This window comes from Motacilla alba, chromosome 4 (genome assembly GCF_015832195.1).
Source record: "Motacilla alba alba isolate MOTALB_02 chromosome 4, Motacilla_alba_V1.0_pri, whole genome shotgun sequence".
Classification (NCBI taxonomy): domain Eukaryota; kingdom Metazoa; phylum Chordata; class Aves; order Passeriformes; family Motacillidae; genus Motacilla; species Motacilla alba.
Genome location: NC_052019.1, coordinates 66739361 through 66764989, shown reverse-complemented (window position 1 = coordinate 66764989; position 25629 = coordinate 66739361). Strand labels below are relative to the sequence as shown.

Here is a 25629-nt window from a genome sequence, read left to right as displayed (position 1 = left end):
GAGAATTAAAACCAGGATTGCTTCTGCAAAGGTATATAACTTGGAATGAAATGTGCCAGGATGAGGAAGTAAACCCAAAAATAAAGTAATTGCAGAATACGCTTTCCTCCTCTCATGGAGAAGTACTGATATAATTTCAATTCCTCGTTTTCATGGGATTTGCATAGTATTTGTAAAGTGGTAAACTTGTATTATCAGATAACTAGGAGATACATTGGTGCAGGGGACAAAACTTCTTTTTTGAAAAGCAGGTGTTACTCCTTTCAGGCTTTGAGACTTCCTATGGAAAATTTCCAAGGAAGGAGGAACATGCCTCTGTTCCTTCATTCTTAGTGGAGAGATATTAATTGTATGTCAGAATATGAATCTGCACTGATGTCTGCAGTCCTCACTTGTTTTTGTGAATCTTTAACTGGTGACTGTTTAAAATTAGATTTAATTCATTGTCACCTTTTTATATGTATTGGTTTTAACATGTTTTCTTTGATAAAACCGTGAGTGTGCATATTTCATGTGTACAGGAGGGGAGCAGCCAATACCTCTTTGGAATGAACATGATGGCACAACAGATGGAGATAAACCAAAAATTCTTCTATACTCCTTGAGCCTGCAGTTTAAGGTAATCTTATGATGACAAAGCAGTGGTGGGGTTTTTTTTCCCCTTTCTCATCGTCTCTCTGAACCAGATGCTCATAACTTCGTACCTTCCTTATCCATTAGGGAATTCAGGTGACAGCTACAACTCCCTCCATGCGTGCTGTGAGGTTTGAAACGGGGTTGATAGAACTCGAGCTCTCCAACAGACTGCAAACCAAAGCAATGCCTGGAAGTAGCAGCTACCTCAAACTGTTTGGAAAATGCCAGGTGGATTTGAATCTGGCACTGGGACAGATTGTTAAACATCAGGTTAGTGTTCAAAATCCTTGCATGTAATGTTCTTAATAATGTGTGATTAAAAAATTACATAATCAAGCCAAGAGGTTGTTGCACAGTGCTGTTTTTTCTGGTTTTTCCCCCCATATTATTAATATCTTAGAACTTCTTAGCCCTTTAGAACAGTAATAGCCTTTCTACTGAGTCAAACTCAAAACTTTTGTTGATATTAATATAATATTTTAGAATATTTGAATGAAATAGTAAGATCAGAGGAGATCCAAACTTTGCTAGACCTACATTTTGACCTAGTTTGTCTGTCTTGGTTTGACAGTTGTACCTCTTGTACTCTTAAACCTGCTGTTACCTGGAATCACTTGTTCTAGGATATGAAAGTATTTTGTGATGCCTAGAAACAAGCAGACAAAGAGAAATCTTAGGACCTATAAATCAAAGCACCTATAAATCAACTGTCACAGTGGAGGATCTGGATATATAAATAGCTATGTTAGTTAACAATTTATGATAAATGAAGAAAATAATGCTGTGATCAGACCTTAATGCAAGAATACTGAAGATCTTCAAAGGGACTTTGGCTAGAGGAGAAGAAGAGGGAATGACACACCTTGTTGTTTGAATTTTGTATTTTGTCAAATGCAGTAATTTGGGGTTTTTTCCTTCCCCCTCCCCATCCCTGAACTCTTCCCTGGTGCAAACCCCTCCCTCTTTCCATTTTTTGGAATGTTTTAAGGTTTATGAAGAAGCTGGCTCAGACTTCCATCAAGTTGCCTATTTCAAGACAAGAATTGGATTAAGAAATGCTCTCCGAGAAGAAATCAGTGGTTCCTCAGACAGGGAAGCTGTGCTCATTACTCTGAACAGACCCATTGTTTTTGCCCAGCCCGTGGCCTTTGACCGAGGTATTGTAGAAACAATCGCTACAAGTTTGTGTTCATACTGAGGAAGAGAGATTTTTTTCTCAAAAGGTTTGATTATTCAAGATTCAATATATTTCATGTTAAGTAGCTGAGAAATTTGGGAGATCTCCTCCATGCCAACAGATGGAAAAATCTGTCATCAAACATCAAAAATTCCACGTGTTGAGGTGATTAGTTTTCCTGTGGTTTGGAGGAAGTTGCTGTTGTAAATCCTCACAGATGAATAATGCTGAGAACAGCAGGACTTTGTGTATTTTAATGTATTAACTTTGATGGTAAATGATCAAGTTTGTCCATCTTGTCCTTTGAAGCACGAGCCTGATCACTGCACCCTTAACGGGTGTGTGTCCATTGTTATACATCCTCTGATTTAAAGTAATAGAGAAGCTGTAAAAAGAGAGAACAAAAAGAATTTATTTAGTGAATGTACTTTATGTTTTTTAAGGCGTTGATTTCAGTTTAAGTGTTTTTGGTTTCCTCATGAAGCTGTGCTATTCTGGCTGAACTACAAGGCAGCATACGACAACTGGAATGAACAGAGAATGGCTTTGCATAAAGATATTCATATGGCCACAAAAGAAGTGGTGGATATGCTGCCTGGAATCCAGCAAACCTCTGCACAGGCTTTTGGGACCCTGTTCCTTCAGCTGACTGTCAATGACTTAGGAATTTGCCTGCCTATCACAAACACACCCCAGGTAATCAAAAGCGTGATTACGGGAAGCCTGTTAAAACAGCAGTTAGTGTGTGGTGTACATATACAAGAACCAGGTGGTAAAAGCTTTAAAAAAGGTCAAGGTTTCCTTTTATAAAAGGAAATATATGGGCTTTTTTATAGGGAAACATAATTATAGATGTACATACACAGAGCTAGAAATTAATCAGAATTTCAATAACATCGAAATGAACACCAAAAAAAATCTCATAAAAATTAAAGGTACTTTTTGTCATTGTTAGTCAAGTCAGGTGTCGTCTTTCTTGGAGAAAAGAATTGATCCTTGGCTTCTGTTCTGTGGTCATGGGGCCATATGGATTATAGCCCTTGATCAAACATGGATTTTTGTTCCTTTTCCAGACAAGCTTGACTCCCACTACCCTAATAAATTTATAATGTAGATGTTGCATTTAGGAGACAGCAATGGAAGGCATTGTATGGGCAGAGGTGATGCTTTTGAAACTCTCTGCAGAGAAGGAAAAATAGAAGGAGATGTAAGTAGGGAGTCAGTTAATAGGGAAAGATAAATGGCATTTAATAAATGTAGTCACTTTGACATTGCACTGACCAGTAAGTTCTCCCTGTGATTTTATTTTCCAGTCTAACCACTCTGCAGATCTCGACACTGGCTCTGCTTTAGTCCTGACTATTGAAAGCACACTCATCACTGCCTGCTCCTCAGAATCTTTAGTTAGCAAAGGTCATTTTAAAAACTTCTGCATCCGCTTTGCTGATGGCTTTGAGACAAGTTGGGATGACTGGAAACCAGAAATAAGAGGAGATCTAGTAATGAATGCATGTAAGTGCAAGTGATGTCATACTGGACAAGAGTGTTTCAGATATAAATCCACTTTTGCCCTTCCCATTGACTTGAAAAACAGCTGAGCTTCCCCAAAAAAATTAAAGAAAATACTTTGGCCTTTTGAAAGCAAAATAATATGGATCCAAAAGGTTTTATTCCTTTGTTGTGGTTTTTCCTTCATTAATAAACTTTGCTGCTTTATATATCATTGTAATAATTTAAGTTCTGTCTGAGAGGTATTGTAAGAGTTGGATGCATTACTTTTATACCATTACATAAGATCCTAGTAAGATTTTAATAGTCTAATATAGAATATTTTATATAACATGAAAAGTCTAAAATTTTAATGGGTTTTTAAGTTGATTCGATACATATACATTTATACATAATACATATTTAGAATTTTTAATGTTACCAAATAAGTTCATTTTACTAAATAAGAAAAGTCCGTCAATGGGAAATAAAACTAGAACTGCTGTTATTCTTTAATCATGGCAGGCAGGAGCCAGAGGGTGGGATTGGGAAGGGCTGCTCTAAAGCAGCTTTTCCTGGCTGCCTACTCAGTGACTTGCTTTGTGTGCTTCATGTAGGCGTTGTGCCCGATGGTACCTATGAAGTGTGTTCTAGGACAACAGGCCAAGCTGCAGCAGGTAATGTGCTTGTTTTAATAAATAAAGTCCTACAATAAAAAAGCATTCATAGAATATGAAATTTAGGTTCTTTAACTGTGTTTTAATTTAATTGGCTGGAGAAGAGTCAGCAATAGTTGCCATAACAGTAATGTCATCCCATTGCTTCCTGTTCTAGGGATTGCTAAATCTTCCTCTTGCTGAGGCTTTGCACCCTGAGCTGCCATCCCTCTCTTTCCTCTCCCAGAAAAGGCTTCTCTTTTCCCCAAATTCCCTATCTCTGCCCAGTCTAAGTAGTCTGGACCTTCTCCAGAGCATTCAGAAATAGCTGTCAGTCTCCATATTAGTCATGCTTCCATCTAGAAAGAAAACAGTATCTTGTGGTGTTGTGCTTAGAGCAAGGTCTGTATTTGGATGCTGAAAGGTGGCATTTAGAAAAATCCTGGGCAGACAGGATATTCACTAGACAAACAACACATGTGATATTTTCCAATATCATTGTTCAAGACTTGAATAAATAGGTCAGCATTTGTACATACAGAAAGACATGCTTTATGTTTCTTGCTGTTAGAAATTCTGTTTTGGAGTAGTGTACTTGCCTGCATTCATATCAGCTGAAACTTGAGATGCTGTTTACTCACTCTGAAGGGAATGTATTTTCATTAGGTCTGCCTGTGTTATATCACTTGTTAAAGAAATATTGTGAAGTATTTTCATCAAGCATTTCAGTTGTGCAATGTGTTTTTATCAGAATAGCCAGTAGGCTAATGGGTATGTAATTCACTATGGGAGATTTTTTAAAATAGGAAAAAGTGTTAAAACTGATTTGGGTTTTTTTGAGCACAGAAAGTAGTAGTGCTGGAACCTGGACACTGAATGTGTTGTGGAAGATGTGTGGTATTGATGTCCACATGGATCCAAACATTGGGAAAAGACTGAATGCTTTGGGCAATACCCTCACAACATTGACAGGAGAGGAAGATATTGATGACATAGCTGACCTCAACTCTGTGAATATAGCTGACCTTTCAGATGAGGATGAAGTTGACACCATGTCTCCCACTATACATGCAGTAAGTGAATCCTCCACAATGAGTGCTACTAATCGGAAAAAGTCTTCTGTCAAATGGACAGGTCTTAATCTTGAGTCCAGCATGCGAGTCTTTTAGCCCATGCAAGTCTTGTTGCAAATCAGAATTGTCTGTGTGTGTGTGTTTTCTAACTCCATATTTCAAAGGCAACAAGTTGCAGATCATATTTCTACTGCTGTTATGTGGAAATAACGATCTGGATTTGAAAACATGGAGGGAACACAGAACCTAACCTCAGGTACCTGAACTGTAAAAGCTGTGGCTTTCTTCTAGGTTTTCTTCACAGGAGAATAAGTTAGTAACATAAAAAAATATTTCAAAACTTACTTCTGCTCAATATGCTGCTGACCTTGCTTTTTGGTTTTCTACAAAACCATTTTAACAGCTGTTCCTTAATATCTCTTGCCTGCTGCCAGAGGAAATATTATCCCAGCACACTAATGCTCCTGTTTGTTGTTCAGAAATCAGGTGGAGGTTCCTTGGGTGGAGATGCACGCAAGCTCACATTTGGGCAGCGGATTGTAAATCACCTGCTGGGTTTGAGCCCCCCAACCCACCGATACTCTGTTCCTGTAGAATATCTCTTGGGCTCAGCGAAGCGGGATTTGCTCCAGCCTAGCGGAGCACATATGAAAGCAGGCAGATCCTGCTCATGGGGACATGTATGTAGTAGTTACAGTGTCTAACTGAATGATGGGCTTTGGATCACTGGGAAAAATCCAATCAGTTGCCTGCTCACATGAATTGATTCTTTTGCATGCACTAGTCCAAATTTGAAGGTGTGAAATTCACTTTGCCTGTTGTTCAGAATGTACTGATGTCCAGTTTTTCATGAGAACTGTAATGAAATGTTCATTTTAAACAGGAGATCGTTGATCACCGGCGGCAGGGAGCTTCCAGTATCCAAACTGGAGAACAGAGAGGAAGGAAATTTATGAAGCGTTTGGTTGATATTAGAGAGCTCAATGAGCAAGCGAAAGTCATTGATGACTTAAAGTAAGTGGGGTTTGCTTCATGTTTCTATCATACATCTTGTGGCACTGTTAGGGTTAAGGGCAAATTGTTGCCTTTATTTGAAAATAATTGGATTCCAAAAGCAAAGGCTGTACATGCAAGTACTCTCTCAAATCTCTCGGGTTGTTCCATAAGTGTCAGATTAGTCTGTATTTTCCTGACTCTGCATTTTAATGACTGATTTATAATCCTTTTCCTATTGATTCAAAATCAGACTTCCATCTTGATTTATTATCATGCTGATTATTTTAGCAAAATATACTACTTTGAAACTGTAATAAGCTTAGGAAGAAGAAGAAGAAAAATATTTAAGTTGACTTTTTTTTGCATCTTGTACATGATGTTTTCAAGATAAAACTTTAAAACTTTCTTATACTGCACTTGAGAAAACCCTTAAGAAAAATTTACTTCGGATTTCACTAATTTCATCTGACCTTTTGTGTATTTTACTAATAGTATTTTGAAACATGGTTTGTTGGGCTTGTTTGAGCTTTTTCCCCCCCCTTTTCTTCACGACAGACTTACTATAAATGGATCTGTCTGTGATGAGAGTACAGAGGTTGGTAGTTACGTGTTAAACAACGAAAAGGGGTACATGTTTTACTGTTTGTACTTAAAATGAGATTGCTGTCACCATTTAGAGGGATATTTTATCTGAAATTAGGGATTTAGGTTAAATGTTTGTTTTCATACTTGTGGGGCTGAATTTGACACTAGTCATAAGTATTTGGACAAAAGAGAAAATGGGATAATTCCCAGGGAAAGCATTCTTACAACACAAATTTTTGAAATTGTGGAAATAATATCTGTAAGGTAACTCAACCATGCTTTACCTCCAGGAAATTAGGTGCAAGTGAAGGGACCATAAACCAAGAAATTCAACGCTATCAGCAGCTGGAGTCGGTGGCTGTGAATGACATCCGCAGGGACGTCCGCAAAAAGCTCCGTAGATCCAGCATGAGGGTGAGCAGGATTAGGCTACTTTGAGAGTATTGTAGCACTTGTATCCCAAAAACCCTTTTAATTTTGCTGGCTCTCCCATGTACGGTAGCATTTTGGCTTGCCAGAGTTTTTCCTCTCCGTTCTCAGTTGTTGCATTTCCGTATTATTTCTGGTTTAGGCTGCCTCTTTGAAAGACAAGTGGGGTCTGAGCTACAAACCCAGCTACAGCCGATCGAAGAGCATTTCAGCATCAGGGAGGCCACCTCTGAAGAGAATGGACAGAACAAGGTGAGCCTCTGGGAATTTGGGATTTGTGATAGCCACAACAGCACATGAAACAGGGGCAAAAGTTGGGCTTTGGCCTCAAGAGTCCTTTTACCACAGGCAGGCAGCAGCTGTTTGTGGTGGAACTGGATAGAATGAGGTAATTTTTCAAGGCAGGCATGTTCTTAAAAAGCATTTTTTTCTCATTTTCCTGCAACCTCTGAGAAGATTTCACTTCTACAACAACTTTGGGTTTTCTACAGAATCCTGTTTTCAAAACATGTATGTAAGGAAAAATGGCATACTGTAATAATCTTGTTTTTTACACTTGATTTGCAATAATCTGCCTTTTAAAGGGGCTGTTATAATGAGAAGAAGAAAGGGAGATGCTTTTTTTCTGTGTGAATAATTGTCCCATGTGGCAGATTACAAATAGCTTATTTTTCTGTACTTTCTGCATGTTGGCTTCAGGATTGAAAAGCTTGCATAGAGACATTAGCAGAGATAGAGTACTGGCCAAGTCCTGTGCAGCTTCCTTCTCTTTTCTTCTCCCCCTCCTTCATTTTCATGTATCCAAGTGCTTCATGATTTTATATATTCTTCCCTAAAAAAAAAAATAACTGTGACCTTGTGTTTATGTAGTTAAATGTTTGCATGACCCTCAAATCCTGTAGTACAACTCAAGAAGCTGTTTTGGTTTTGTTTTGCTTGCAGCTCTCGACTGGGAGACAGTGAAGACCTCCCAGATATCCGTGTAGATGCTGCATCCCCTGGGCCAAGAGTAACCTTCAACATACAAGATTCTGTAAGAATTACTTTACGTGCCATATAATTGCATTTCCTCTGCCATTTGGTCACCAGTTCATGAAATAATTATATCCAGGCAAACCTGAATTGTGTCTGATTTGCCTCAAATTACAGATGTGTTTTTGGAAGACAGACTTATTTTGTTAGAAGACAGATGCATTTTCATTTCTTGGCACAGAAATTAATTGACTCATGAGAGAAAAATATTTTAAAGTGGCTTGATTTATTTCTTAGGCTCACACAGTAGTAACTTTCTTGGAATTTTTTTCAGAGTCGTGCAAAAAATCACCTAGTTTTTTTGGTGTTTGAATGTATTTAGAGTTTTGGAAATGGGTATTAGTTTGCTGTAGCTCTACAGCTATATCCTTCTCAGTGTTTGGAATGGATTGTTGAATTGGTTTTGGGGTTTTTTTCCCTCCTTTTTTTTTGCTATGTTCTCTCATGTTAAAAATGTTTATTTTGCATGGCTGAGATTACTGTAATTATTTTAATTTCTATATTTTTTTCATTTCTATTAAGTTGAATCAAACAGCTTTGGGGATTGCACAACAATCCAGCTGTCCAGGGGAAGGGTATTTTCAGGTATTTCTGAGCAGAAACAAGTATTCTTTGCCAGAGAACTAATTTATCTCATAGGGAGCTGCTTTTCAATATTTCATCTCTCTTGCACTCAGCTAAACAGAATGTATATTGAGCTTGAAAATATTTGAATACATAAACTAAGTAGAGGAACAAGATGAACAACAATCCAAGTGCTTCTACACCCTTATGAAGGACTTAAAACTTGTTCTAAAATGAATTACTGGCTTTTTGCTTAAAGACTGAGCAAGGCTGATATAAAGTGACCCAAGTCTAGCCTTGAAACGTGCTTTAGAGGCTGATTTTAGTGTGTGCCTTCACCTGTCACATTGTGTGACAGCAATCAACACTGGTACAAGATAATTACCAGGTGGGAGGACTTCTCATGCTCTTCTGTTTAAATTCTTATCTTGAATGTGCAATAAGACATTTTCAAATAATAGCAAGTAGGGAATGTTCCAAGACTTAATATCGTGGAGTTTTTAAACTGCTTTCAAAACCATGTTTAAGGAAAATAGTATTTTTCTTAAAAAAAAAGAATTAATCAAGCAAACCCAAAACTCAAAACAAATCAGGAAAGGCAAAACTGAACAAGCAAACAAACAAAAAAAAAAAAAAAAAAAAACCAAACTGAAGAGACAGTAATGTACTTTTTCTCCTTTTTAACTCTCCTCATGCTCCCAGGAAATAAATGCCTATTTCAGTGAGAATGGTGGAAATGACACCTGGGAATGTGCTTTGCACATTTAAATATGTTCACATTTAAAAGCTACCCTGCCTATTGTTGTTGGAATGTAAAAGCCTGTTAGCTTAGGTTTTGTTGGCATAGCAGAACACTATTAATCACTTAGAGATACCAAATGTTGAATATTTTTTACAAAAGGTGTTTTGCTGACATCATTTAAGTTGTTCAGCACAGCTCTAAATTGAATTTGCAGACAACACTGTGTACACTTACACAGTGACACAGTCACATCACAGTGACACTGCATAGGAAGTGCTGGTGTTTAACACTTGTAGATGCTTTTCAAAGGCATTTTAACAATTTAATGTTGGAAAATGGCTTGTGGCATGATTTCTGTGAGAAGCAGGAGGCTCCTTTAGGCCATTCGGTTCTGTGCCTGGGCCGGGAGGCCCGGGGCAGTGCAGTACATTCTGTCTAGTGCTCTGCATGCCCTCACTAACACTTCCTGCAAGTCATGGGCACTTGGGCTGCCTTCTCTCCTGTTCTTTCAAAATCGTTCTTAAATTTAAATGAAATGTTTCCTTCCAAATTGGTAAGAGCATGATGAATCTTTGTCTACCAGGCTGAGCTCAATCACTAGGCAGTGGCAAAGGTCTCCCCACCAAGCATTCATACCCTTCTTTTTCTTAATCCCTCTTGCAATTCCTTTACCTGCTCTCTCCATGTTATGAGGAACTCAGAAGTGAGAGTTTCTCATAGCAGGCCTGCTTCTTTATTTCCAGATCTATCTACTGCATTCTCTGTGGAAATCAAATCTGTGGAAATTTACTATCTTTTTGTCTTTTCACAATCAGTTTCCAGAGGAGACAGAAATGGACCTTTTGTCCGTAACTATTGATGGTCCCTCCCATTACTCATCTACTAGTGAAGGCTCATGCTCGGTATTTGGTTCACCCAAAACTCCAGTTGTCTTCTCACCCGGCATTCCCTTCCAGCCTGAAGAAGGACGCCGGGATGACAGCTTATCCTCCAGCAGTGAGGACTCGGAGAAGGACGATGACCATGAAAGGGAGAGGACCTATTTTTATAGGAAACCACCGTAAGTAACGGTCCTGAGGAACAGCACTGAAATGAAGAAGATACCTGAATATGCTTTCAGTACTCTCAAACTTGTCATGTTGAATTTAAAGCTACAAATTCTGTTGCTGATGAAGTACTGAATACGCTCAAATGTGTGTGTGGAAGTCAGGTGAGGTTGTGTTCACTAGAGGTGACTGTGTGGAAGGAGGGATCCTGACTGGGAAAGGACATAACTGTTAAAAATTTCAGGTTCTGGAATAGAATAAAAAAACTTGGCAAGTGAGGTTTTTGAGGTACAGAACCGGGTGTAGGTCCACAAACTGGATGTATAAGTGTGGATACTTAAAAATATGAAATCTATTGTGTGTATATATATATTTTTGTTCCTTTTTTGATTGAGAATTTAAGGAAAGCTTAGTTTTTTGTCCTACCCTATATTAAGAAATGTGACCTGTTAAGGCAAGATGGGTCACTGTATTGCTGCATATCAGATAAGGCCTTTTCCCAAAATGTTTTCCTAAGATCCTACAGTGTGGACATAGTTTGGGAATGCCTTGTAGCCTCTGCTGAGGTGAATGTCCTGCTGATACCTGTCCCCCACCTGTGCCTGTGCAGGAGCACCTCTCGCAAGAAAGCCACGGGCTTTGCTGCTGTGCACCAGCTGTTCACCGAGCGCTGGCCAACAACACCCACCAACAGGAGTGTCACTGGCACCACCACGGAGAGAAACATTGACTTTGAGCTTGATATCAGGGTTGAAATTGATTGTGGGAAGTGTGTGCTGCATCCCACAATGCTCCAGCAAGAGCATGACGACATCAGTTTGCGAAGGTAAGAAATGTGTGCATTAGTTTATAACCAGCAATTATCACTGCTTAATAACAGCACTCTAAGTTGCAATTGTTCTTGCCCAGTGTGGCACAGGAAATTACTTTATTAACATGAATATATTTATTTCAGGAGCTATGATCGGAGTTCCAGGAGTTTGGATCAAGAGTCTCCTTCAAAAAAGAAGAAATTTCAAACTAATTATGCATCTACTACACACTTACTTGCTGGCAAGAAAGTGCCATCATCTCTACAGACAAAATCCAGTGATGTGGAAACAACAGTGTTTTATATTCCTGGGGTGGATGTAAAGGTAAAATGAAGGGATAACTCAGCAGGGAGGCAGTGACAATGTTTTCTTTCCAACACAGTCAAACTATACACTCCCTTGGTTTTTTAATCATTGTTTCTATATCCTAGCATGAACGGGTCTCAACAAAAATGTCCTTGTATTTTGTGATTTGAAATCCTAATGGAGTAAGAACAGGGAAAAATCTGTCACTGCTGAACAAAAACTTGATGAAATTCAGTTGAGGCAATGCCATAAATCAAATGCTCCTCACTTGATACAGCTTGGCTTTTCTAGTCTTTCAGTGTGGAAGGACTGTGTGTGTTCACATCCAGTATTCCAGGCTGTCTTCAGGGATAACAGTTATGGGATAGCAGTTTTACCTCACGTCCTGCCTGTTGTTTTTAGTCAAATTCAGGAATGACTAAACATTCTCTACAACTTTTGTTATGTTCTGTGTTCTCAGTAGTAGTCTACTGTGCACATGGAGGAGGTGTGAACTCCTGGGTTCAGAGGTATTTTGATTTTTTTATGCCAGTTTCTGTATGCCTGTGTTTAGTAGTGGAACAGTTCCATCACACATCAAGACAGAAAGGAGGCTGTGTGCAGAGGTGGCACAGGATGCATGTGATGTAACAGAGAGAGAAACAAGCTGTAGTGTTCCTAAATAATGAATTTCCTCTGTTTCTCTGTTTTGTTGAATCTTTTAATAGCTTTTTTTAATTTATCTATTTTTTGTACTAAGTTTTCAGTTCTTTTTGTGTTTAGGATGTGAATTGGAATGTAATGTATCTTACAGTGATATTTCTGTAAAAGATGAAAAGAAATAAATTTTGGAGGGAAGGAGTGGCACCAAATGGCTGTACAGAAATTGAGTCCTTCATGTAAAGTAACTTGATCTTGCTTTGCTTTCCAGCTGCACTACAACTCCAAGACTCTAAAGACTGAATCGCCAAACACTTCTCGAGGATCCTCTTTGCCACGTACCCTTTCCAAAGAGTCCAAGCTGTATGGTATGAAAGATACTGCCACATCTCCTCCTCTCTCTAGCACTATCCACAGCAAGAATAACACCTTACTTCCTCCCCAACCCCCACCCATCCCATCAGGTACTTATAGACAAACTTTCTGAACCTTTCATGGATATATTTTCCCTTGGTGTAATCTACTGCCTTTAGATCTGCCTGCACCGTACCTGGAGCACTGTGTTTCTCCAGGCTTGACTTCGGCTGCAGAAACCTGACCCCAGAAGCAACAATGCAGTTCATAAAGCTGCATTTTCAGACATTGTTTGCCAAACCAATGTCAGTAATATTTTTTGTCATAGTGACCGTATCCCAGTGTTGGGCTGTCACTGCCTTCTCCCGGTTTTCATTTAACAAAAGAATGTTGGAAAGCAGTGTAAATATCTTACCCATTGAAGGCCTTTAAATAGCCATGATTTGGAGTAAGATGAATTCTAATACAAGCTTTGTTGTGTCTCCAGTGATACCTATTTTCAAGCAGGAGGCTGTTGTTACCTCATGTTGGATCCAGAGGCAGGTAGATTGCACCTCCAGTTTCTGAGACATTCACTTTTCTTTCCTTTGGCATTGAAATACTGCTTTAAACACAAAGCTGAAATTTTGTCAGAACTTGATCACCAAGCAAAGTGAATAACTGGAAGTTGTGCTTGTGGGCTTTGCCTTATAAAATCACCAGAGATGCTGGGAGAGAACAGTGAAATGGGGATGCTTTCCTCAGTTCTCCATGCTGTTGAACCATTAGCTCTTACTCCTTTAGGTGGCCATCCTCTTTATGATTACCAGATGCTGTGTAGTGGTTTATGCTACTTCTCTTCACTTTTGTGCTCTATATTCTTTCTAATCTTTGCCTTTGAATTCTTACCACATGATGTCCAGGTACTGAGTCTTGCTGCTTAAATGTCTGTGAGCTCTGCATTTGGTGTGGAAATTGCACTTGTATGATAATATATGCCCAGCCAGACTAGAGATTGGTTTGTAATTACTTTATTTCTTTATTAATTTTGTTTCTATAAGTATGTATTAGTCCTGAATGGTTTTGAAACACATCTATTGTTGTTTGTACTACTTTTTATAATAGTACTCTTCCTGTGGAATGGAGATCAACTTGTTTTGTCTTTGGTTTCCAGTAGAAGTAAAATAGGATGATGTAATCAGAGACCTGAGACAGAATAATTTGCACAGAATGAGAAGTCAGTGTTTTCTCTTTTTTTATCAAATGAAGGGATTTTTAATATCTGTTTTAGTAGTTAAGTTTTATATTTGTCATGGAGAATTTTTAATCTGCTCCATTGATGTATATTCATTCTAATAGCTATATTGCATAGAGACAGTAAGTGAGCTGATACTAATATCTTCTCTGCATATTAATATTTTGATAAGCATGGATTCAAGATTCCTCTTCCACAAATTTACAAGACAGTAACCTTTTTATTGATTTATACTCTGGACAGTTTCAAGCTTTCAAAAATTATGGTTTAGAATAGTTAGTCATGCTTTGCATAAATATAGTAGGAGTTGCCATTTGCAGTTTTAACTTTTTGATGTATTTTCTCTGTTTAAACTGACATTCTTTCCAGACTTGTGCATTTACTATTCCTAATACCACTTTCATTTCCAGTCAGCTGTAGTTACTTTGCGCTGGGTATTTGGAGAAGAACTGTCTGTGTTTGCTTTCAGTGCTATTTTCTAAAAATTAAGGCGTTGACAATGACAACAGAGTGCTTGGTTGTGAACATGAGCAGTGGAATTACTACAGCTGAGCCTAACATACTAATGGTTGTTTTTGCAACGTGAAAACTTAATGACTTCGTTTCTTCTAGCAGAGCTGATCTAGATTTCTTCAGATGATAGAGAAAATTAGAGGGCACAGCTTGAAGAGTTATCAAGTGTCTTCTAATGTTTATCAGTTACTGCTCAGTGGTATTATCTTAGGCAAATGTATCTCCTCAATATTGCAGCCAAAGGGAAAGGAAGTGGTGGGGTGAAAACTGCAAAACTCTACGCATGGGTTGCGCTCCAGTCACTGCCAGAAGAGATGGTGATCAGCCCCTGCCTCCTGGACTTCTTGGAGAAAGCCCTTGAAACCATTCCCATTACACCCATAGAAAGGAATTACACAGGTCAGTTGCATAGCTGTATTCTGGCACTCTGTGCTTTTTTAGTGTTGAGCTGCTTTTCCTTTCAAATTCCACTTTCTAATGAGTTCTTGTACTTGTTAAAAGCTGTTAGTTCCCAGGATGAAGACATGGGACAGTTTGATATACAAGATCCCTTAGAAGAGTCCACGACATCCTTGGTGTCATCCTCAACATCAGCATATTCCTCTTTCCCTGTAGATGTGGTCGTTTATGTACGAGTCCAGGTGAGATTTTAACTCAACATCCAAGGTGGCAACTTGCTTTAGTCACAGTCTTTTAAATAATCCACTCTTCTAAGTTTGATTTTTAAAGAATAAAAACTCTCGAAAAAATTCTTAAAGAATAAAAAGTGTCTGAATGCTTTATTTTCTTTCTGCCTGCCAGCCCTCTCAAATCAAGTTCAGCTGCTTGCCGGTATCCAGAGTTGAATGTATGCTGAAGTTGCCTTCCCTGGATCTTGTTTTCTCTTCCAACCGAGGAGAACTGGAAACTTTAGGCACAACGTACCCATCAGAAAGTGTGTCCATTGGTGGCAGTACTCCACAGAGTGGCTCAAAGAATTCAGCTAGTAAATCTGGAGCACCAGGTAATACATGTGTGAATATGGATTCTGATTCAGAATATTTAAGCTATATTGCTGATAGAGGGCATAATTTGAAGTGTATTTGGTCTGTTTAATACTGCTGTTAACATTAAGTATCATTTCATGTTTGAAGATGCTTTAAAAATCTGATTTTTGCCCCCCAAAAATGACTGCAGGTTCATCGCCTGGCCTCGGCAGCCCTCTGGGCAGGACAAGGCACAGCAGCAGTCAGTCAGATCTGACGACTTCCAGCAGCAGCTCTTCAGGCCTGAGCTTTACTGCCTGCATGTCCGACTTCTCCCTTTATGTGTTCCACCCCTACGGAGCTGGAAAACAAAAATCAGCTGTTACTGTGCTAACCCCTGGATCGGGAGCCTTGGGTACGGAACAAGGTTTTGTTTGCTTTTATGAACATGATTCAAGTGTGGCACGGGTTTCTGAACTGCAGATTTGAAGGGATCACAGAAGATGAAAATGTTTCCTTCCTGCTTCTAGGGAACGTGGATGAGGAGCCAACTTCGGTCACTGGCCGGAAGGACTCCCTGAGCATCAACCTGGAGTTTGTGAAAGTCAGCCTGTCACGGATCAGGCGTTCGGGAGGCTCCTCCTTTTTTGAGAGTCAGTCTGCGAGCAAAGCTACCAGTAAGATAGACACCACGTTGATCAACATATCTGGTAAATGCTTCTTTCATTTTAATCCCAGCTAATTACAGAACTGCTGTTCCAGTGATGGACTTTACTCTTGGCAGCTTTTTTTTTGTTTTGTAAGATCTATGTACTTATTTTCTGCCCCTGCACGTGGGATCCTCACTTACTGGGAAAACAGCAGGATGGTTGTGATTAATCTGCCATTAAAATCCTCCCATGAGGAGTCTGAGGCATATCCAACACAAGCAGGACTCAACATAATCTGTATTCTTGGGTTCTTCTCTGTCTGTATGAAATGCATTTGTATCTAACGTTTGGACTTGAAGAAATGGCAACACCTCAGGAAAACTGTTTTTTCATGGCAGCAGAGACAATACTACTAGGTGAAGGAGAATATGACTTGGTTACCAAAACCTCTTATTGCTGGGAATTTACAACTGTGTGCATGTGCTTTTTTTCAGCTGTCTGTGACATAGGATCTGCTTCTTTCAAATATGACATGCGCCGCCTCAGTGAGATCCTGGCCTTTCCCAGGGCTTGGTACAGGAGAAGCATTGCTAGAAGGCTCTTCCTGGGTGATCAGACAATAAATCTGCCAGGTAGGAGACTGCTGCTTATCATAAAAAAAACTTGTTACACAAAGAGTTACAGTAGGAATTTTATAAGCATTTATTACCCGTGTCATATTAAATCGTTGAGTAGATGATGTAAATGTATTATGATTTACTCCATATGCAGTCACTAGGAGACGTTTGATAAGAAATCCTAGACAGAAGAAGTGAAAAATTCCTAACATAGGTCACTGAATAATTTAAAGAGCATATTCCAAGGCCAGGTTGGATGGGGCCCTGAGCAGCCCAGTCTAATAAATGGCATCCCTGCCTGTGGCAGGGTTGGAGCCAGATGATGTTTAAGGTCCCTCCCCAAACCATTCTCTAGTTCTATGATAAATAAACAAAGCCAGTAGAAAACTTTTAAGTTAAATGAAATACATTTGTTTCTTATTACTTCTTAGTATATGTGAGGACATGAGACACGAATGAAATAGTTATTCTGTATTTCCTGTGCTGCTTTTTCTCCAGTAGCATCAGGCCCTGGCACACCAGATTCAATTGAAGGAGTGAGCCAGCACCTTTCTCCTGAATCCTCAAGGAAAGCATACTGTAGGACATGGGAGCAGCCCTGCCAGTCTGCTTCCTTCACTCACATGGCACAGTCCCCCAATGTTTTCAGTGAGCACAGTGCCAGCAGCAGTATGTCACCTGGGACAGCATCTCACAGCCTCAAGTCTCCAGCTGTCACAAGATCCAGGAGCGTGTCTGACTCCTCAGTGCCTCAGAGAGGTGAGTAGATAATGACTAGTATATACATTTTTTTTTAAGTGTTTGCATCAGCTGTATGAAAGAAGCATGTCATTACCACTTTGAAAATATTCTTTTCCACAGTGCCTGGCACTGGAGAGTCAATGGCTTAGAGAAGGGAAAATGCCTAAAATTTGATGAATGAAAGTTGTTAGCATATTTTCCATAAAATTTCCCTATATTTGAGTCAGTTTCTGTGACAGCTAAAGCAATGTATATTGCAAATCCTCTAGTTCTCTCTTATCTTTTCTCGTGGTTTTGTGCTCTTTATAAATATTGTGCTTGTCAGTCCTTTTGTAATATTCAAAATGGATGTATTCTGCCAGTTTTTTCTAGCATGTGGGATAATTTACATTTTTGTCTTTTTTTTTTTTTTCTGTTTAGATGCTCTCTCAAAAACATCAACTCCATTTAATAAGTCAAATAAAGCTGGCAGCCAGCAAGGAACACCGTGGGAAACACTGGTTGTGTTTGCTATGAACCTGAAACAATTAAATGTTCAGATGAATATGAGCAATGTCATGGGCAATACTACGTAAGTATAAACTATGACCAAGCGTGTTTTAACACTTGGTGGTGTTTTGGGGGCAAAAAATCAATCTTTTCCCCACAGATTGTTAACAGTCTGTTGCCTTTTAGCTTTAAAATCCTACCCTTGTCAGTTTTGAACTGAGAATCCCCTCATCAGAATACTGTAGTTGCTTAATCCTGAAATCACACATGCCTAAACCACCTTATTTACTGCTTTCCAGTAGATGATACTCAGTTTCTCTTTTGGCAAGCTGGAAAGTTGTCTATTTTGACCTCTGTTCTAGGTGGACCACCAGTGGTTTGAAAAGTCAGGGCCGTCTGTCTGTGGGCAGTAGCAGAGATCGAGAAATCAGCATGTCTGTGGGCTTGGGAAGATCCCAGCTGGACTCCAGAGGGGGAGTTGTTGGAGGTACCATAGATGTTAACACCCTGGAGATGGTGGGTAAGTTGGAAAGCCTCCTGCTGTTAGCATATGCTCCAGTCAATAAAGGTGATATCACTGGAAAAACTGATTTTCATCTCTTTAATTCTGTATTTCTCTATTGCTTTGGTTCTATTTCAGCTCATATTTCTGAACACCCAAACCAACAGCCCAATCATAAAATTGAAATTACTATGGGTTCTACTGAAGCACGTGTTGACTACATGGGATCCAGTATCCTAATGGGAATCTTCAGTAATGCTGATCTTAAACTGCAGGATGAATGGAAAATTAATCTGTATAATAATCTGGATTCCAGCATGACTGATAAAAGGTAATAATATTTCCTGTGGTTAAAATGTATGATGTTTGATAATGTCAAATGTCTTCTGTCCAATACTGCTAACCAGAAATGTAAGTGTCTGCTGGAATGCCAAGGGTTCACTGTTTGGTTTTGGTTGGATTTTTTCTTTTTTAAATGTCAGTAGGGAATATATTAACTGCCCATTTTCTTGCTCTTTTTAATATCCAGTGAGATATTTGTCCATGGGGACTTGAAATGGGATATCTTCCAAGTGATGATTTCAAGGTCGACTACGCCAGACCTGATAAAAATAGGAATGAAACTCCAGGAGTTCTTCACGCAGCAGTTTGACACAAGCAAGCGAGCTCTGTCCACGTGGGGACCTGTTCCTTATCTCCCTCCCAAGACAGTGGCAAACAACTTGGAGAGAACCTCACATGAGCAATGTGAGTGCTACCAAAAAATAATAGGATTCCCAATTAATATGTGTTAATTGCTAAAATTACCTAGGAGACAGTGTCAGTGAAACAGGAAATATCACTCATAATTCCAATTTTTGCTAAAAATACAAATATGCCAGCTGTTTTTTCCGTATCTCGCCTGAGGTTTGTTGTTCACGTTTGCTCTGCAGTGCTGGATGCAGCCCATCATCGCCACTGGCCAGGAGTTCTGAAGGTGGTATCTGGGTGCCACATATCCCTGTTCCAGATGCCACTGCCAGAAGATGGGATGCAGTTTGGAGGATCCATGAGCCTGCACGGGAACCATATGACCCTGGCTTGTTTTCATGGACCTAATTTCCGCTCAAAATCGTGGGCCTTATTTCACCTGGAAGAACCCAATATTGCATTTTGGACAGAAGCCCAGAAAGTTTTGGAAGACGGTAATTCAAAATATTTACTCATTCCTCTAATTTTTTTAAATGAGTTTTTAATAATGTATTATTATGTAAGAATAAATCAAAGAAAAATTTATTTTCTTTGTCTGAATAGAGAGTATTTCCCCAAAATATACCACTTATCTAAAGATAATCTGTTCCTCCCCACATCTTTACCACAATTTGCTTTATCTGTGGAATAAAGTACATTTTCAAATGTACCGGATATGTCCCTGACGATGAGCCTACCGAGTGGATTGCCTGGCTTTTTAATTGTGTGTGTGTATTTGCATAGTCCTTCCTAGCCTTATGATGAATTTTGATCATCTTATTGCTTGTATTTGTCTTAATATTGTGAAGTTTTATTTTCTCTAGCTACTGAGGATTTAATTTATCTGTTTTCAAGCCTTATACCAGGTTTTATTCCACTGGCACACTAATTATTCATATGAAATACATGTAGGAGAATGAGAGAAAATTCCACTAACTGACTAAGCTGCTTTTTCTTTTATTTTCCTCTTATCCCACACTGCCCACACTTCAATGCAGGTACCAGTGAACACTCCACGTACATTGTTCAAACCCTGGACTTTCATTTGGGCCATAACACCATGGTCACCAAGCCCTGTGGGGCCCTGGAAAGCCCCATGGCCACCATCACCAAGATCACACGGCGCCGCCACGAAAATCCCCCCCACGGAGTTGCCAGTGTGAAGGAGTGGTTCAATTATGTGACAGCCACGAGGAATGAAGGTTAGAGTCAGGTTCATTCAGTCTGGGGATTGATCTGCTTCCGGATGGAGCTGGTGGAAAGCTGCTACATCTCAAGTGTATAAACAACAAAACTGATTGACCTTTTCTAGCCACACTTTTGGGAGTTGAATAAAAGATAAAATCTTCTCAATAATCATACAGCAGCAGTTTTACAAGTGACTTTTCTGAACTTTTTTGCCTTGTCATGATTTAACATCTCCCATTGTTCCCGTAGAGTTGAACCTGCTTCGGAATGTTGATGCCAACAACCCAGAGAGCAGCACAACAGTGAAAAGTTCAAGCTTGTTAAGTGGCTTCAGGGGTGGCTCCAGTTACAACCATGAAACTGAAACCATTTTTGCATTGCCTAGAATGCAGCTGGATTTTAAATCTATTCATGTCCAAGAGCCCCAAGAGCCTTCGTTACAAGGTGCAGTAAAACTTAATTTGGTTTTTCGTGGTGAAAAACTACTTCTTGCAAATTAGGAGTTAAAGGCAAAGGTAGTGTGCTGATAAGAGGATTTAATATGAGAATTGCTGCAGATCTGCAAGAAAAGACAACATTTTGTACTAAAATGTAGAGGGAATTATTTTGAGAGAGTGAAGATCTAGTGCAGAGACTGGTTGCTGTAGAAAAAAATTAGGAGAAATTAATATGAACATTTCAGCTACGCTGGCTGTTTTCATAGGCTTGATTTCCTTATTTTTATTAAAATGTTAACTCTGGTCCGTCCTCTCAAGAGTTGCTGGTTCAATGAAAAATATTATTTTCAAACGATTTGCATTTAAGTTCTGTGTACTTTTAGATTTATTGTATGTACTTGTAAGTGTACTGATGCTATTTTTATCTGGCTTTAGATACAAGTGTTAAACCAAAGGTGGAATGCAGTGTGGTAACTGAATTTACAGACCACATCTGTGTGACCATGGATGCTGAACTGATCATGTTTCTGCATGACTTGGTGTCTGCTTATCTAAAAGAAAAAGAAAAAGGTGAGTTGTTGTTCATGAAGTAGCACTTGTCTGACAATCTGCAGTTGTCAGATTATTTGACAGTAAATACCCTAAGTCATAATCATGTTCCTGTTTTGACACCTGGTGTTTAACCTTCTCTTCATAAAGATGGTATAGGCAGATGAAAACTTTTAGAATGCTTTATTCTTGTTATTCTTGATATCTCCACTCCTTTTATCAGTGGAGTCCTTTCAAGACATGCATTTTTCTGATTTCAGAATGATTTACTTTTCTACCTTTCTAATGTTCAGTTGCAACTGCAGCATTCAAATTTGGCGTGTTCCTTCTTAAGCAATATGTGGCCTTTTGGAGAAAAACTGGAAACATGAGGTGGTTCTCTTCTTGTTGATACTTGTGCTTTTGTTTTATTTAAACTGTGTACAAAAAGAATCCAAGTGAGCTGCTCATGGCTGACTGGTGTTTTTCCTCTCTCACCTTTGCAGCAATTTTTCCTCCTCGCATTCTGGCTGCTCGTCCAGGGCAGAAGAACTCTGTTGGTGTCCTTGAGGACAGCTCCACTGATAAAGAGGCAGAGGAAAGCATTACTTACACTACAGTTGACTGGAGGGAGTTTATGTGCAATACTTGGCATTTGGAACCCACGCTCAGGTAAGAAACACCTTCCGTAGCTGCAGTCTCTTTGGCTGTGCATTACTTTCTGGGCTAGAACTTAGGCAGATTAAAGGCATTGTTGAAGGCCCTTCTGAATTAGGATACAGTAACTTTAAATTCATTAATTTCAGTCAGATCTTTCACCTCCCTTAAAGATCTTCTTCCTTTGAGAAAATGTTCCATTGATCATCTTGAGCTTATCTGTCTAAATCAAGTTCGAAACAATGCTTGTTAGGTTTGAGTTAGTCATGAGTAACACTGGGGAAAATGCACTTTTTTGTATAAAAAAATGCCTGTTTGCTATATTTATATATTTGAGACTGAGTCTTCTATTTATCACTTTTTTAGATTAATATCCTGGACTGGGAGAAAAATTGATCCTGTTGGTGTTGACTACATCCTGCAAAAGCTGGGCTTTCACCATGCAAGGACTACTATCCCTAAGTGGCTGCAGCGTGGTGTCATGGATCCTTTGGACAAAGTTTTGTCAGTCCTTATAAAGAAACTTGGTACTGCACTACAAGATGAAAAGGAGAAGAAAGGAAAAGACAAAGAAGAATATTAAAAGTACAATGTGACAACCCTAACTCTATTTGATTTTATCAAAGTGTTTTATTATATTTTAAGAACTTAAATATGGTTTAAAGAGAAACCTAACAGCTTTTTGCTACTCTATTTAAAACTTACATTGTGAGTAACTGTTTACTGTGGTACTTGATACCATTCTGTATTTGAAGTTATTGCATGATGATGATGATGATGACCAATGTATATTCTGTGAAGGAATAGCTGGAACACTGTAAATCTGCTCCTCAGCGTCCATTTTATGATGTGCAATATGATCCTGCATCTTTACAATACTTGCAGATTAACTGTGAATTTTCTTAAAATTTTACTTGCCATAACACAAACCCCTCGTTGATGTGACCAGTAATTGATTTGTCAATGTAGACTGGTGTAAATTATATATATATATATATATAACTTATGAAACTGTGATTGCCTTAGTGCTAAAAATCATGAAGTTTATTACACTTGTAATAAAATTTAACTACTGTACAGGACCTTTTTTTTTTTTTTTTGCATTGATCAAGGAAGCTGAGCAACGAGAGGAGTGTTGGAAGCGTGTCTTTGCAGACTGGGATTGAAGTGATGTAAAGCGCAGAGGCCGGGCGCCAGGAGCGCGGGAAGCGCCGCCCCGACCGAGAAGCGGGGTTCGCGGCGCTTTCGCTGGGATCGGGGAAGCGGCTGCTCCCGGTCCCTGACGGCTGTGGCCGCTTGGGGTGCCGCCCTTGCCCGGTGGGAGCGGCCCGGGAAGGCGAGCAGGGGGTTGGGAAGCGCTGCTGATGCCGAGTCGGCAGCGCAGGGGCAAAACTTAGCGGCGGCCTCATTGCTGCGGCCGCTCCCTCAGATCCTCCCTCAGCCGCGGCCTTCGCGCCTCGGCCGCGCCCCTCACGAAAGGGCGGGAAGGGCTGTGAGGGGCCGCCCCCGGCTCTGGAGGCGCGGCGGGCTGAGGCGGAAGGGGCTGCTCGGCTCTCGGAGGCCATCGCCTCAGGGCAGCTGGCACCTCCCCGGCTCCTCCAGCTTCGTGTGCCCTCAGGGGCGCTCCGCCTCCCCGCGGGGTGTAAGCGCTGAGGAACCCTCCGCAGCAGGACTAGGGCAGCAGGTGCAGGTACCAAACCCTTCAATTGCAGCGCTAGCTTGTCCTGGAAACTTGAGAGGTATAAGCTTTGCTGCTTTAGTTCGCCTCACTCCCTCAGCAGAGTTGGCTTGAGGTGTGTCCTTCGAGGTGGTCTGACAAAAGGGAGAAGTGGCCGCCGTGTGGGGAAGGACACCGGGGCTGGGTTCTACCCCAGCCCTGGGCGAGTTGTTCCTGGTGTTCCTGTGAAATAGCTTGACCAGGAGAACTGCTGGGTTTGTTGTTTTTTGTTTTTTTTTTGCATAGTGTTTTTACTGCTGGCAGCGTTAGTGAGTTAAGTTTCCTTAGGTCGGTCGGAAATGGCGAGCAGCAATGGCTGCTTTGAGGGTGCGGCGATGCTCGCCTTCGACCCCGCACCTGAGAAGGTTTTGCCTCTCGAGGTTCTCAGACAGCCAATTTCAAAGGATCTCTCCGAGCCTGTGACTGCAAGGCTGAATCCTCCCCCACCTTGTATGATGTACAGTGAACCAGGGATGATGACAAATCCAGGTATAGTTTGCAGTTTATATGCTGGGACTGGCTGTTAATGCTATTGAAAGTATCTTTACTTTTTCTTAATACTGTATTTTCTTACACGACTTCTTTAGCATCTCCTTAAACTTGTACCTCCTCTTCTAAAGTCTTTTTGTGCTGGAAGTTTTTTAGCCGTTTGTTGTGGGGTGGCCTTTGTAGTGTGCAGCATTACCTACTTACAAAGTTAAAAAGTACTGTAGAGTGATACAATACAGATTATGTTCTGCTGCATGAATTTCCTTAAATAACATCTTGAAGGGTTTTAACCACAGTTTGAGATGTCCCAGGATGTGTTTTGAGTTGCATCACTTTGAGTAGTTGTGTTGCGGTAAAGGCACCTGTTAAGGCATTTAAAAGCGAGGATTTCTTTTACTACTTGTCTGGGAAGTGGTTGTGCTTGGGTATATCACAGCCCTGAAGCCGATCATTTCATCCATGCAGTGGTTGCTGAAACTTCTACAGTGTCTTACAACAAGGATTCCTGCTGTTTCCCAGCTTTGTGTGGAAAAAACACAGGTTCCACTGTCTGGTATCTGCCATCAGCAGCTTTGATTTGATTGTTGATTTACAAGAGAGGGGAGGGGGGGATATATCTTGTATTTTTTTGTAGTATATCTCTCTGTCTATATTCAGAGATTACAGGATTTACTACAGCAAAAGGTTTGATGCTTGTAAAAGAGGATGCAGATGCACACACTGTTTTGGACTTGAGAATTGCTGTTATTGCTAATGTAGGGTTCAGTGCAAAGCACTAATGAAGCATGTGAAAAATATTTATGGTAAGCAGATTTTCAGAGAGTGTGTTCAGTTCTCTCCTTAATTTTGTTTAAGGACTTCTTCTTTTTAAAGGAGCCGACACCGCCACTTTTTCAGCCTTTCCTTCACAGAATGACCTGGATTTGATTGAAAGATACAAACAGGGAATAATAAACTCAGTATCTGCCTTGCATCTCTTTGCCAAAACACACCACCTGCAGCTTGAATTGAAAGAAACGAGCGTGGCAGGTAAACACTTCTGCTGCCAAATAAAGCAGTATTTGCTTGTCCTTGGGAGTATCTTGAGTTGATGTGATGGTGCTGACCCAGCTGAAACTGGTTACTGTTGATTGCAGTACCGCCAGGTATGTTGGGTTTTGGCTGTCCTTGCTTGCCTCCACAGCTGTTGCTCATTATGAGGTGCTGCAGAAATCGGTCAGGCAGATTGTGTGTAATTATGGCTGTGAACTATGAACTTCTGTGAAGAGTGCATGAAGTGAAAGCTGCCAGAAGGTTTTGGGGAGGTTAGGGGTGAGGGTTTTACTTGGCCAAAATTGTCTTTTTGTCTTGTATTTGTTCTAGGAATTAGTGTAAGGGCATAAAGCTATGGATCAAGTGCCTTAAAATAATTTGACTGATTGCATTAGCTTTTTTCTTTTCCCTTAAAGGCGATGTCATAAGGCCGTATTTTGCCTTTTGTGCTGTGATAAATGGTGTTTCCTACAAGACTGGGCTGGGAAAGAACAAGAAGGAATCTAAATTAAATGCAGCTAAACTGGCTCTTGCTGAGCTACTTAACTTGGAGAACACAGGGGCACAGTCTTTTGAAGATTCAGGTAAATATTGTAGCACAGCCTA

At 40.0% G+C, this 25629-nt stretch overlaps 2 protein-coding genes across 12 annotated transcripts in view; both read left to right on the top strand.

Moving 5' to 3' along the window:
• The window catches only part of KIAA1109 (KIAA1109 ortholog), an 87304-nt gene extending 64437 nt beyond the window's left edge, over nucleotides 1-22867 (top strand). For 3 of the 10 annotated variants that reach the window (XM_038134405.1, XM_038134406.1, XM_038134402.1), the window contains 34 exons: nucleotides 522-619; nucleotides 721-906; nucleotides 1625-1793; nucleotides 2298-2509; nucleotides 3127-3325; nucleotides 3919-3978; nucleotides 4804-5030; nucleotides 5510-5710; nucleotides 5914-6044; nucleotides 6902-7025; nucleotides 7183-7292; nucleotides 7983-8073; nucleotides 8595-8657; nucleotides 10194-10438; nucleotides 11035-11250; nucleotides 11380-11560; nucleotides 12453-12645; nucleotides 14520-14681; nucleotides 14784-14923; nucleotides 15084-15285; nucleotides 15459-15662; nucleotides 15778-15957; nucleotides 16392-16529; nucleotides 17013-17273; nucleotides 17676-17826; nucleotides 18107-18264; nucleotides 18385-18577; nucleotides 18776-18993; nucleotides 19179-19430; nucleotides 19974-20177; nucleotides 20413-20607; nucleotides 21036-21170; nucleotides 21635-21800; nucleotides 22152-22867. In XM_038134405.1, coding sequence (XP_037990333.1) covers nucleotides 522-619; nucleotides 721-906; nucleotides 1625-1793; nucleotides 2298-2509; nucleotides 3127-3325; nucleotides 3919-3978; nucleotides 4804-5030; nucleotides 5510-5710; nucleotides 5914-6044; nucleotides 6902-7025; nucleotides 7183-7292; nucleotides 7983-8073; nucleotides 8595-8657; nucleotides 10194-10438; nucleotides 11035-11250; nucleotides 11380-11560; nucleotides 12453-12645; nucleotides 14520-14681; nucleotides 14784-14923; nucleotides 15084-15285; nucleotides 15459-15662; nucleotides 15778-15957; nucleotides 16392-16529; nucleotides 17013-17273; nucleotides 17676-17826; nucleotides 18107-18264; nucleotides 18385-18577; nucleotides 18776-18993; nucleotides 19179-19430; nucleotides 19974-20177; nucleotides 20413-20607; nucleotides 21036-21170; nucleotides 21635-21800; nucleotides 22152-22368 — 5882 coding nt within the window. In that variant the 3' untranslated portion in view covers nucleotides 22369-22867. The remainder of the gene's footprint in view (nucleotides 1-521; nucleotides 620-720; nucleotides 907-1624; nucleotides 1794-2297; nucleotides 2510-3126; nucleotides 3326-3918; nucleotides 3979-4803; nucleotides 5031-5509; nucleotides 5711-5913; nucleotides 6045-6901; nucleotides 7026-7182; nucleotides 7293-7982; nucleotides 8074-8594; nucleotides 8658-10193; nucleotides 10439-11034; nucleotides 11251-11379; nucleotides 11561-12452; nucleotides 12646-14519; nucleotides 14682-14783; nucleotides 14924-15083; nucleotides 15286-15458; nucleotides 15663-15777; nucleotides 15958-16391; nucleotides 16530-17012; nucleotides 17274-17675; nucleotides 17827-18106; nucleotides 18265-18384; nucleotides 18578-18775; nucleotides 18994-19178; nucleotides 19431-19973; nucleotides 20178-20412; nucleotides 20608-21035; nucleotides 21171-21634; nucleotides 21801-22151) is intronic. The other 7 variants (XM_038134409.1, XM_038134408.1, XM_038134403.1 and 4 more) reach the window with 7 other exon arrangements.
• A 481-nt stretch (nucleotides 22868-23348) lies between these two features.
• Nucleotides 23349-25629, top strand: part of ADAD1 (adenosine deaminase domain containing 1) — a 49654-nt gene continuing 47373 nt past the window's right edge. For both annotated transcript variants that reach the window (XM_038134415.1, XM_038134413.1), the window contains exons 1-4: nucleotides 23349-23475; nucleotides 23791-23991; nucleotides 24847-25020; nucleotides 25440-25607. In XM_038134415.1, the coding sequence (XP_037990343.1) occupies nucleotides 23802-23991; nucleotides 24847-25020; nucleotides 25440-25607 (532 nt within the window). In that variant the 5' untranslated portion in view covers nucleotides 23349-23475; nucleotides 23791-23801. The remainder of the gene's footprint in view (nucleotides 23476-23790; nucleotides 23992-24846; nucleotides 25021-25439; nucleotides 25608-25629) is intronic.